The sequence below is a fragment of the Penicillium digitatum genome, chromosome 5, assembly GCF_016767815.1.
Source record: "Penicillium digitatum chromosome 5, complete sequence".
Lineage (NCBI taxonomy): Eukaryota > Fungi > Ascomycota > Eurotiomycetes > Eurotiales > Aspergillaceae > Penicillium > Penicillium digitatum.
This window is the reverse complement of record NC_089388.1, coordinates 2,861,583-2,873,399: the sequence shown is the minus strand read 5'-3', so window position 1 is coordinate 2,873,399 and position 11,817 is coordinate 2,861,583. Positions and strand designations below refer to the sequence as shown.

Here is an 11,817-nt window from a genome sequence, read left to right as displayed (position 1 = left end):
AAATCAGAAACTATTCAAAACAGCTTTACAGCTGCTGGTTTAGTTCCTCTTTATCCAGATCGAGTGTTATCTAAGCTCAATATTCAACTTCGAACTCCGACTCCCCCATCTAGTCGAGGTAGTGAATGGGAGCCAAAAACACCAGCAAATCACATTCAATTATTGAAATAAGTATCCTCAATCAAAGCATTACTTCGTCAAAGATCCCGAAGCCCGCCAAGTCCACTCAATTCATCGATAAACCAGGTTTTGAAAGCTTGCCAAATGACGATGCAATCAGCAGCGATTCTTGAGAAAGAAGTTCACGATCTACGATCGGAAAACGAGAAAAAGAAGCAGAAAAACTCGATCTCGAAAGCAGATACCTGCTACAGAGGGCTTATCAGTTCCAGAAGCTACTGCTTTAATTGTGCAACCAGAGGAAGTGATTGAACCTCCCCGCCCCCAGGTCCGCGCGCACAGGGAAGCACCTTTATTACCAAGAACAAGGGCATTACCTAAATGCGGTGCATGTGGAAATCAGGGCCATAGAAGAGATGCATGTCCAGATAGACCTAGAATTTAGCTGATTGAATTTAATGGAGTTTTGGTTGAATTTAGCTGATTGAATTTAATGGAGTTTTGGTTGAAATAAATGCGTTTAAAATTAATAGGCTGGGTGGGGTGTCCAACTCGCTTGGGAATTACGTTAATAAGTTTATACTTTGCTACTATCCTTTAAAATGACTATCTTAATATAACTAATTTCTTTTCGTATCTATCTTGTGGTATCTTGTCGAAACGAAGGATGTAACCTATGCCGAAAACAGGGTGTTTCCAAGGTTGGAATGGCTGAAAACAGTGCAAAATACCCGAAAACATCCGGACCACTATAATAGTGTATCTCACATAAATTGAGTACAACGTTTGGTCAAATAATGGCGTGGCCTGCATTTTCACCGGATTTGAATCCTATTGTCTGTATGGAATTGGATGAAGGATTGGATAGAGGAGAAGTATGGAGATCAGTATATGACGCCTACTATACTCTGAGGGGTTGTTTGTGATACTTAGGATACTATACCGGAGGATTTCTTAAATAGGCTGATTGAGAGTATACTTACTCGGTGCTAGGCGGTTATTGATGCTCAGGGGGGTGCTACTGAATACTAAGTATAGTATATAGTAGTGGTATTGTATATGAGAAATTGTTGTATGTTGTATGTGAGAGAAATGGAGAGTTGAAAGGTTGAGAACCCTGTTTTTTAAAAGAATATTGTAGTATCAATTTGTAAAATACCATACTAAATATTAAATACTATGCTAATTTATACGCTAGTACCGCCACTGTGGAGGTGGTGAATCTTTATAGGGTAGACTGTTGTATACCTATCCCGGGTATACCTACTATACCCACTATTATACAAAGTTTCCTAAAATAGATATATAACTCGCTAACTTTATATAATAAATAACTTTTTTTTATACCTGCAAAGTACGTTTTGCGTTCTGCTCATGGGATCAGTTGTAAAGTGTCCTTCCTAAAAGGAGTGCACTCTGGCTTCAAATACCAAACTCCTCCGCAGATTATATTGGGATTTGGCCTAAAACGCCTTCTTGGTGCGTCCGTGGATCAGCACCATTACAGGAAATCTAATGTTGAAATGCCATGACCGTACTGTTTTCAATAAAATTGGCAGATAAATAAACGTCCCTCAAACTGCAACCCCACCCTACTATTTGTCTGCCTTTTCAGAGATGAACGGTTCACCACCCTAGCTCTTCATATTCTTCTTCAAATCACTGAAAAGCTTTTCAACCCTCATCGGATGCATTCGATGCATCAGAATCAACTGGAACGTCTGCCTCGGCCCAGACCTTGTGGGAGTCTTTGTTTGCCAGCTCTTTCAAAGTCGCGTTCGCTGCTTTTTTGTTGATTTTCCATTTGAATCTTCTGTATTTCTTTCCATCTATCTCAAATTCTTCGCTATGATCAAGACGAGAACCGATGCCTTGACCTTGGGCCAACTTTGTGATTTGTGAATTTCGTCCGAGCACCCAGTTCTTTAGCTTTTCGAGGGATTCCTGTCTTGCGCGGCTCATTTTGGCTGACTTGGTACAATGCCTCCCCGTGTACCAAGAGATTCTGCGCAAGTAGCAACATTTCGAAGCATTTGGTCTGCCGAAACTTCATCGCTCTTTGTTAAAACACATTCTTTCTGATAGTCGATGTCGCATGGATAGTAAAGGCTCCCATATTTGGTGAAGGAGGTAGACAACCAAGATTTTTGGTATCCTGAGATTGCTTTCACAATTTCAAATCTATCTTCGATGTCCATATTGTACCAGGCATGACTTAGCTGGACACCTGCAACCTTTTCCATGATGATATATTCGGCACCAACAGCGTTCTCGCCTGCTTTCGAGCTCCAGGCTAGAACACGTGGAACAGCCGTACCCAAGACATTGCGAACTTTCATACAACATACAATTACAAGTGAGTTTAATGAGTGATAATAGAACAACTGGAGTGATGATCAAAGCTAGTCACAACATGTGCCAAGTCTTATTAATACATCTTCTGCCCGGATGGTCTAGTGGTATGATTCTCCGTTTGGGTCCACAGCTCAAGTTCGGAGAGGCCGCGTGTTCGAATCGCGCTTCGGGCCTTTCGTTTTTTACGTTGCCTTCATGCTTGCAGTTGTTATAGACTTTCGGGCTAAATATTTGCAAACACTGCCAAACTAGAGACTACATTCATTCATGGGTTTGCAAATACTGCTGCTCAAAACTATACTTCTGCGCGGTAACATTTGACATCTCCCGTGCTTCGTTATTGGAACCATATATATGTATGTGATCAAGACCCACAAGTACGACCCTCGAGTGTTTCTGTTCAACACTGGAAGATTCGTTTGTCATCAGAAAAATTAGCACATAGTTATCTAATTGTGTGAACTCAAAAGTCGAAGCGTAAATCAGATTTCTATCGTGCGGATCAGCAGTACCACGATGTACCACGATATTATGAGATTATGAGATTATTTGAAGTCTACTAAATTGAAAGATTTCTGGACCAGGTAGAACATCCTCCCAACGGAGAGTTTTATGTCTCTGTTTGTCATCGTAACCGTCCCACGGGACTGATCCCGCCAGTTCGCATTATAGAGCATGGAGAACAAAAGCCCCGCCACAAACGAGAAACCCAACATTAATAATACCCACAACCTAATGCATACCAACGCCGTCTCCCAAGCAGATCTGGATGGCCGAACCAGTCTAGTTCTAGAGCATATAGCACGCATCCGACCACATGCCATGAGATTGGTCGATTCGTGGATGATTCCTGATTACTTATTGGATAAACGAGTGGCTATTAAGTCGTTCGAGACATTTTGATACAGGAAAAGTGTGACTGACTTTGTTATACTGCGCTGGGCCGGTTTCATGGTCGTTTCTATGAGGATCTATTTATTCGCGGTTAACAGTTGAGTCCGCTGAATCGGACTACTTTCAATCCGGATAATTTGGAAGATGAGATTGTCAAGGAGATAGGGGGGACAATGAAGGTGGTATTTTTTCGAAGTTGTAGATGTATATTGTTTGCTGCACAGGTGGTACAAAAGTCCAATGTTCATCCTAACTATTTTTAGCATCACGCTCTGTGATTCGATTAGCCATAGATGGCTCTGATTCGTACATATCAAGGAAATGAATTCCAAGACAAAGGCTGCGCGTACAACAAAACTTGGAAATATGCACGTAGATAACACACTTCAAATGGGCAGCATACTGTACTATAGAATTGTGAAACCTAGATAGTGCCAAACTGGTACGTAGCCCAGTTAACGGCGGGCCCATCATCAGGACCAAATACCTGGTAGGGAACACGACCCCACTCAGGGTTATTTATACCATCGATCCAGTCCTCGGTCTCGATGACGAAGCATCCATACTTATTAACGTGGGTTGCACCGGCGTCACCATTAGCCTCGTTGCGCTTCGCCTGCGACTTCTTGGTGGCGATGGAGCCATTCTGCCCGCTGCAGGTGTAGATCTGCAGTGCGGCCTGGTTGGTAGCGACGTCGAGGCTGATACCGGTGGAGCTGGATGAGGCGCTCAGGGCCATGACCAGCGAGTTCGACGCGTATGTTGAGGGCCGGTCGACGAGGAAACATGTATCATAGCCTGTACAGCCGGCGCCGCAGAGGTCGTAGGTCTTCTCGATGTCCTTGCCGATTAGTTTGGGGCTGGTGAAGTCCAGAGCTCCTTGGTAGGTGTCTTCAACGTCGTGGATGGTGCCGTTCGGGATTAAGATGCTATCTCCACCGATGAACCGCCGTGAGAGGGGAAGCTGTAGGGTGGTGTCCTTCAACACGTCGGATTCTTTGAACGCGTTCAGGTTCCAGTAGATGTGGTTGGCCAGCATGATGGGGGTCTTTTCGGTCAGAGAGAGAGCCACCAGCTTTGAGGTCAACTGGGGAAGTCCCTTGGGATTGGATTGAGTTTTCTCGGCGGACACGCTGAAAGTAGCATGAGTAATGACATCTCCTGGGAACTTCTCAAAGCCTTGATCGAGCAAGGTGAAGGTGATAGAGGAATCGCTATGTGAAGTGATTGTCCAGTTGCGCATGTCGTATCCGATGAAACCACCGTGGAGGGTGTCCACGCCATCATTTTCATTCTCAGGAACGTGATAATTCTTGTCATCAATGGTGAAGGAACCATTCTTGATACGGTTGGCATAGCGACCGACAACCGCGCCAAAGAACGTGCGATTGGTCTCACTATCATGCAGATATTCTTTAGGGTCATCGTAGCCAACGACCACATCTTGGACGTTGCCGTCGCGATCTGGAACTAGCAAGGACGTGAGACGCGCTCCGTACGGAATCAGTGTGGCAGTGATGTTTTCTGCCTTGATCGTATAGCTTTTGAAGTGATCGGCATCTGAGCCCGCAGTAGATGGTGAGAGAGATGGTGGTGGGACAGCATTGGCCAGGACGGGTAGCCCGTATAGGACGGCTGTCACATAAGACTTGAGATGCATTTTGAGTCCCAGGAGAATTGTAACCGAGAGAAACAAAATACAGAAGAGGAGAAGATAACGAAGGGCGATACGGAAAGGGCAAACTAATGAACGGAGCCTACCAAGGGGTATAGGCATTTTATGAGAAGTTCCGTTCGGATCGCGATTAACGTTCCCCAAGTTGCGCCAAACTACCTCCGCATGGCTCTGACGCTAGGGGGGGCGGGGGCAGTGGACGGAAACCGGGGTAAAAAGGCGTTGGTAAGACCAGAATTTATCCGAATGCAGGTGGTGTAATTGACATTCAGGTCTATCATTGGCCTATTAGACAATGCGAACGCAGGAGAATGAGGGGGGAGATCCGAGCCCCTATTCGGGCGTGACTTGGAAGGTAACTTGCGGGTCTCCAGTCAAGCTCAAGAGGCGTTCTGCCACCGGAACAAAATCGACCGAACGGCAAAACTCCGGTGGAGTACGGAGCACAGCTTTTACCGCCTCGAGGTCCTTAGTCAGGTCCTTAGTCAGCTACATTTGTCCGGTGGATCTCTCCCAATTGGGTAAGTTCCGAGGTAATCTTTGGAAGGAGCCTTCTGAGATTCTAAGGTTGGACCAAATTTCGGCTGTTTTGATTTGATATTGAGGTGCCATTGCCATCGATGGATTTTTTGCGATTGGGCCATTGATGCTCGTGTCCCTCCATTTCTCGCGAGAACCAGCAAGGACCCAGAATGACGTGAATAGAACAATCCAATTGAAAGTCAGATTAGATTCATTATCAAGGACATGATGGATGAAAACTTACAGCGAGAAAAAGCACATTGGCAGTCATTCGATATATTCCCCAGCACATAGTGAGACAAGGGGAGAGCGAGGGAGGGAGGCAAGAGAAAAGGAAGTATTGCCAGCAAAAGAGCTAACTGGTGCGTGAACCCCCCAGCGAGTATAAGGAATATCTAAGAAATTGTTCCGATAACCCAAATGACATCTGCACACACTTGATCGATGGCGAGTTTGTGGCCCAGTATAAGATCGGTATGTTGTAGGCATAAAGTGGAAAAACAAATTCCCCAAAAATGAAGAGGGGCCATAGTGTCGCAAAAGCTCATTCACAACGTGATTTGCCGACTCACGCCATTGCAATGTTAGCGGAGAGGGTGTCGTGGACTCCTAAATTCTCTTCAAAGAAGACTGATAATGGTGTAAGGCCATAGTCGCTTCCCTAGGAGCCTGGCTGGTTTTGGGTGAAGGGAAGGGGGATGTCGCGTACAAACTGCCGGGCGGCATCGATTCTCACCCCATGCAACAACGCGACGATGAGATCTGCATAGCGTCAGGTAAGTGTCGGGACTTGCAGCGCATCCTTTGATGTTATTAAAAGGTTCACCTGCGACTGCCTTCCTTTTAAGGCTACGTCAAGAAGCCCAATTGACTGCTGGGCTCCATGGGGCTACTTCCAAGTTAAGTTCTGTGGTCAAAACAGATATTCATATTCTCGTAAAAAAAAAAAATAAAAGACCACCATCTCTAATAACTCCGCCAAAGCTTAAACATAAACACCTTTTTGGTAGTTTTGGTGACGCCAAATCTCCACCTCACCACCACCGCGAATCACCCCAACTCTCATTGAAGAAAGGAGGTTGTGGGCGGCGTTGGAGTGAGTGTAGACACCACCGTTGAAAATGGCAGTAGCGTCCTTCCCGATCGCCGATGAAATGAGCGTTTTACCACCAGGGTGCTCCGTGATAAATGTGCTCACATCGTGAACAACACCAGCAATGGCAACCAGAGCCTTGCCACTCTGAGCCTCTGCAATGAAATCATCCCAGTCCACAACAGGCAGCTGGTCCAGGGGAACACCCCAATCTAGTTTGGAACGCTTCTGGTCGAGCTTCTTCTGTAGTTGTTGCACACGGCCCTTTTCAATTTCGTTGGCTCGGAACTGCTTGAGATTGGTAGCCAGACCAAGCTGTTTCCACACCCAGATTGACCACTTCGTCGGATCGTACTGCCACCATTCAATAGCGTTGCGGTAGTCAGAGGGGAACTGGTCAAGGTTTAGTGGTTATGAAGTACATGAAAGGGGAGAATCTTCTTACCTCGTGGTGGAAGTTGTGGTAACCTTCACCGAGAGTTATCAAAGCAGTAACAACGTGATCACGAGGTGAGTTCCTGTCATCGAATGGCTAATGCGTGTCAGAATGAGCGGGAATCGGAAAATTAGAATGTGGAAATGGACTCACCTGCTCACCCAACCAATGAGCGAGAGAATTGACACAGAATGTGGCTTGCTGCACGAATGAAAACCGAAGAATTCCAGCATAGACAAGACCCCCCTTCCAATCACCCCATCCCAGGCCAGCAACGAGCATAGGGAACAACATGCCGAACACCAAGATGACGGATCCATAGTTCCTGTGCTGCCAGACGACGACGGGATCCTCATTCAAGTCTGAAATATCGGTCCTACCACGGTGTTTTGGGTTCTGATTCAGAACCATCCACATGAAATGTGAATACCAAAGACCCTTCATGACACTATATGGGTCCTTGACTGTGTCGGTCCATCGGTGGTGTGCCCTGTGTTTACTGCTCCACCACCGGATTGAGCCCTGGACAGCCCCACCGCCGGCACATGCGAGGAAGATTCGAATTGGAAGACAACTGGGGATGTCAATTGTCGGTGCTTAATTCGAAGCCAAGCAGGAGGGGAGGCAGTGGGTAGACTTACGCTTCGTACGATCTGTGTGCCCATAGACGATGGTAGCCGGCAGTCACACCCAGTCCTGTCCAGAAGTAGTAGACAAATGCCCAAGCAGCAGTGATTGCCCTCAGCGGTGTATAAAATGCAGCCACGAGGCCACCGACGGGCACGATCAGGATCAGAGTTGTGTTGACCCAGTTGACATGCTGGTACCAGTTATTGAGGGTCACAGGCTTCTCGCTAATATGCTGTTTCCCACTACTCGGCTCAGGTTTGGCCATTTTTGTAGTGGATTTGCAAATCGTAGGTCAAGATGCTGAGATTCTGAGAATGAATTGATGTGAGAATGTGAAAATTTTTGAAATTACGGACCTTGGATCCAAAGACCTTATTTAACACAAAGAACGATCTCTTTGAATCATAGGAAACGAATGCATCGTCAGTTGTGTTGCTCCCAGCAAGAAATTGTTGAACCGTTGGGAATGTCAGGCAATCCATGTTACAGATGTACCATGTCCCCACGCGAAACACCACACCCTAATTTACTTGTTTGGCAAAACAAGATCTGAGACTCAGTATCAATATTCTATGCATGCGAAACTACGGTAGAATTGAATGAATTCTTCCATCTTTTCTTGGGGCGGCTTGTGTCGGAAAGATGCCTTAGACCTGCAAGGCCGACGTGCAGAAGGAGAACATGGTAATTGAACGGACTGCGCGGGAATACAACTTATTTCGGCCCTCATAAATCTGTGATCTGCGGTCATACTCAAGATATACGGCCAGATGCTCTGCCTTAGAGGACATAACGATGGTAAGGGCGATGTCAAAATGTCCTCATGTTTTCGCTTACTGAAATTTTACTTAAAGCTACCAACCCCCCCCCCCCCCCCCCCCCATTGCTGCTGAAATGCAATTTTGGTTTCTTACCAACAAGCCATGCTTCCTTTTAATTTGAGGGACTCGGGGAAGAGAGAAGACCCCACACCCCGTCAACATACAAAAAGGACAATCAATGGCCCCCCCAAAGCCTTACATCTCCCCCAGCTCTGTAAGTTGAATGAGGACTATTCAGTGCTACTTATAAGGCAACAGTCACCATGGAATAAGTATAAGCCAGTCCTAAAATGCGACATTGCGGGTGAAGTGATCATAGCGACTCAGCGTTCCAATCCATCACGGGTGCAAGCTGTTCGAGAATACCCTAAGTCTGGCGCCGAAAATCTGATTCAACGATTTAATTGCCTTCGACACGCCAATATTCTGTCATCTCGGGACTGTTACATAGACTCAAACCATTTGTATGCTTTAGTCGATGATTTTCCGCTCACATTGGGGAACCTTGTTTCTGCCCCGGGCATATATCCTACGGAGGTAGAAATGGCTGCAATAATGTCGCAGGTACGTACGTGCCTTCGTGTCCCTTTTCACCGGAATAACAACAGCCAAGATTCTCGATGGCCTATGCTATCTCGGTAGTTTTGGGCTCTCGTATCAATCTTTGTCGTGTCGTGAAATCCTACTCGGCATAGATGGAAGAATAAAGATTGGTTGGTCCTAGGCTTTTATGAGTAAATGCGCCGCTGACATGTCAACCGTAGCTTGTTTGGATCAGTGCTCGGAGTGTTCGCCAAATGAGTCTCAAACCAAATACCTCAAAGCTCTTCCCGCAATAACTATGGAGCTTATGCAAAAATACGAAAAAGACGCAGGGGTTGCGGGAGTCGACGATTTGAACCGGTGGCCAGTTGGCTCAGATACTTTCGGCTTCTTATCTGCAGCCTCAACAAAGTCGCTAGCATCCCTGAGAGTGGTAAAGCAGCAATAAACTGCCATAGTATTTCCGCCAAACATTGCTGACAAACTGATGGCACCCTCTTTTTGCTTCGAGCTATCGACCCACTGATGATCTCGTCATGCTCGCGCGAGCCATTTTGTGCGCCGGAGTTGCTACCTATACGCATGAAATAGGGCCGTAAGTCTCACCATAAAAAATGCTTCTAGGAAGGGTATTCGCCAAAGACGAGAAATACCACAGAAAAGCGGAAATATAACTGAGTATTAAGAGCACATGTCGGATTCTTTATTAGATTTGCTTTTTTTCTTGACCTGTCGATAACGCAAGCCGTCTCAGTGTCCCGGAAGTTCTTATGCATCCGCTCATTTCTTGCTTGACGACAAAGAATAAATGATGAAAGTAATCACAAGGTACACTCTTTGACAACTATTGTGCAACAGCTTGGGGTTCTGACTGTTGATGAGTAAAAGGTCAAATTAAGAATAGACAATCAGGCGAGGCTCAAACTTCGGCGTTATAAAGCTTGGTACGTCACAATGGAGACCGATAACCACTTATTTATGGATCCTAAAATTGTTTGTGATGGTATTTGCCCGTGGTTGAGCCTTAACTAGGTCTGTCCGATATCCGCATATTTTTCCAACAGCTACTGGGAAAAGTAGGCCATCGAAAACAAATCTCTGTAGGTTCCCCCCTGATCGAGCTTTGTCAAATTTAAGTTGTGGCAATATCGATACAATTTGTTCGAATTATAGTTCTGATTTACGTCAATTTTCAGACACTGGACTCATCATTGAACTAGTATACTAGAGTCCCTAGATGTTTATCACGAACGTCGTAGAAGGTCAATATAACTTTCTCGAGTTGTCGCGTGGATGATTGCATCTGTCCTTGATTCTGGCTCCTTTCACCTGCCATCTTGGTTTGATTTTCATGTCTAGTCTGGACTCATGTTTTGCTCGGCTTTGGATTTCCAACCGATTAGATCATTCTTGCGTCCAGCCACATACCCCAAAGAGTGTATGGGTACTTGATGAATAACCCTGTCTTTGGTGATAAAATACCACCCCTCAGTCCGACACAAACCTCCACAATTTTCTCGGCAGATAAAATATGAAGTGCAATGCTCTGGTTTTCCAGAGCAAAGGCACGTTGGTGCGGTCCGTAACTCATGATCAGTGTTCCAGTTAATGTGGTTTGTGGTGTTGTCTATGTGAAATGTGGTTTCGCTTAGACTGCAGAATGGCAAGGGCTGTTCAATAAGACGATTCAATGCAGGGCCTTGGTGGGACATACCATGACTTACACCAGAGAATTCACCAAAGTGGGTGCTCAATGAAAGTACCTTCAAGTTGATTAGGTCGGTCTTTAAAGGCCATCGTAGCAACCATTCTTCAAGGCAACTAACAATGTTCTTTTCTCCAGCAGGTCGAATGGCGAGACCGCAGGCCTACAGAGGGTGACTTAAATACTAGGCCCAGTGGCTGAATGGAAGCTACTCACCAAAGAAAAGACCAATGTTAGGACCAACAAAACGACCGGCATTGAAAGCATGGTTCCTGCCGCTTTCTCTAGCAGAATTATATGCAAAGGGCACAGATCTAGATTACCACTCTGACGAGGCCTTTATAGCTGAAGGCCTAAGTCAAGTACGGGAAATTCCCTGCGACAACCAAGAGCTTCCCCAAAGCTTCACAAAGTAATGGCCCTCAACATTCTGACACATCTAAGGATATTGAGAAAAATTGCCTACCCCTTTCAAAGAGACGTCTTGCCGTTCAAAATCACAATTAGATGCAGTTTCATGATTTGTTGCAACATGAGGTAAGTGCTGAACAGGAACAAAGCCCCTCATCGCAAATTATTACTGCGCCAGGTATAATGTTCATCGAAGACCCAGCCTTTCTCTGGGCATCCATTAATTGATTCAAACAGATGAAAACTTACTTAAAGGCTTTCAGAAGTCAAAATCAGAACACTCAAGATTCAATGGAGCCATTTTTCAAGCTAAGCAAAATCGTTCAAAGTGAGCACCACAATAGCCCTATGAAGTTTGCCTTAAATCACCTATTAACCCATGTTTCGACGTTTTTTTTTTTTGCGAAACTTATTCTCCATTGGCATGCTTCCTGAAGTTTTACAAATTAACATTGCAAAGCCCGCAATTGACGGCATAAATGCATTAGCCTGACAATGCTAGGAGGCAATATTGTTAGTGCTCCAACAACCTATACCCAAGGAAGTAGCCTATCGAGGTCTGTTTGATTTTGATTGGATAAGTTTGAGCTTGTTGCTAACATATTTGCTATA

At 45.4% G+C, this 11,817-nt stretch overlaps 3 protein-coding genes and 1 non-coding gene across 4 annotated transcripts; 2 read left to right on the top strand and 2 right to left on the bottom strand.

The window, feature by feature from the left end:
* Positions 1 to 2,562: 2,562 nt before the first annotated feature.
* Pdw03_tRNA168 lies at positions 2,563 to 2,648 on the top strand. The gene has a single exon. It is a non-coding gene; the product is annotated as a tRNA-Pro (tRNA).
* Positions 2,649 to 3,793: 1,145 nt separating this feature from the next.
* On the bottom strand, positions 3,794 to 5,029 carry Pdw03_2211 (Aldose 1-epimerase, putative; the record flags this gene model as incomplete). The annotated part of the gene is made up of 1 exon (XM_014681340.1): positions 3,794 to 5,029. The coding sequence occupies one exon, from the start codon at positions 5,027 to 5,029 to the stop codon at positions 3,794 to 3,796; it is 1,236 nt and encodes a 411-aa protein (XP_014536826.1).
* A 1,522-nt stretch (positions 5,030 to 6,551) lies between these two features.
* Positions 6,552 to 8,207, bottom strand: Pdw03_2210 (Fatty acid desaturase, type 1, core; the record flags this gene model as incomplete). Its single annotated transcript, XM_066100117.1, has 6 exons — positions 6,552 to 7,052; positions 7,105 to 7,191; positions 7,249 to 7,669; positions 7,737 to 7,915; positions 7,969 to 8,025; positions 8,082 to 8,207. The coding sequence occupies 6 exons, from the start codon at positions 8,205 to 8,207 to the stop codon at positions 6,552 to 6,554; spliced, it is 1,371 nt and encodes a 456-aa protein (XP_065957844.1).
* An 882-nt stretch (positions 8,208 to 9,089) lies between these two features.
* On the top strand, positions 9,090 to 9,537 carry Pdw03_2209 (Protein kinase-like domain; the record flags this gene model as incomplete). The annotated part of the gene is made up of 3 exons (XM_066100116.1): positions 9,090 to 9,110; positions 9,160 to 9,259; positions 9,311 to 9,537. The coding sequence occupies 3 exons, from the start codon at positions 9,090 to 9,092 to the stop codon at positions 9,535 to 9,537; spliced, it is 348 nt and encodes a 115-aa protein (XP_065957843.1).
* Between the last annotated feature and the right edge of the window lie 2,280 nt (positions 9,538 to 11,817).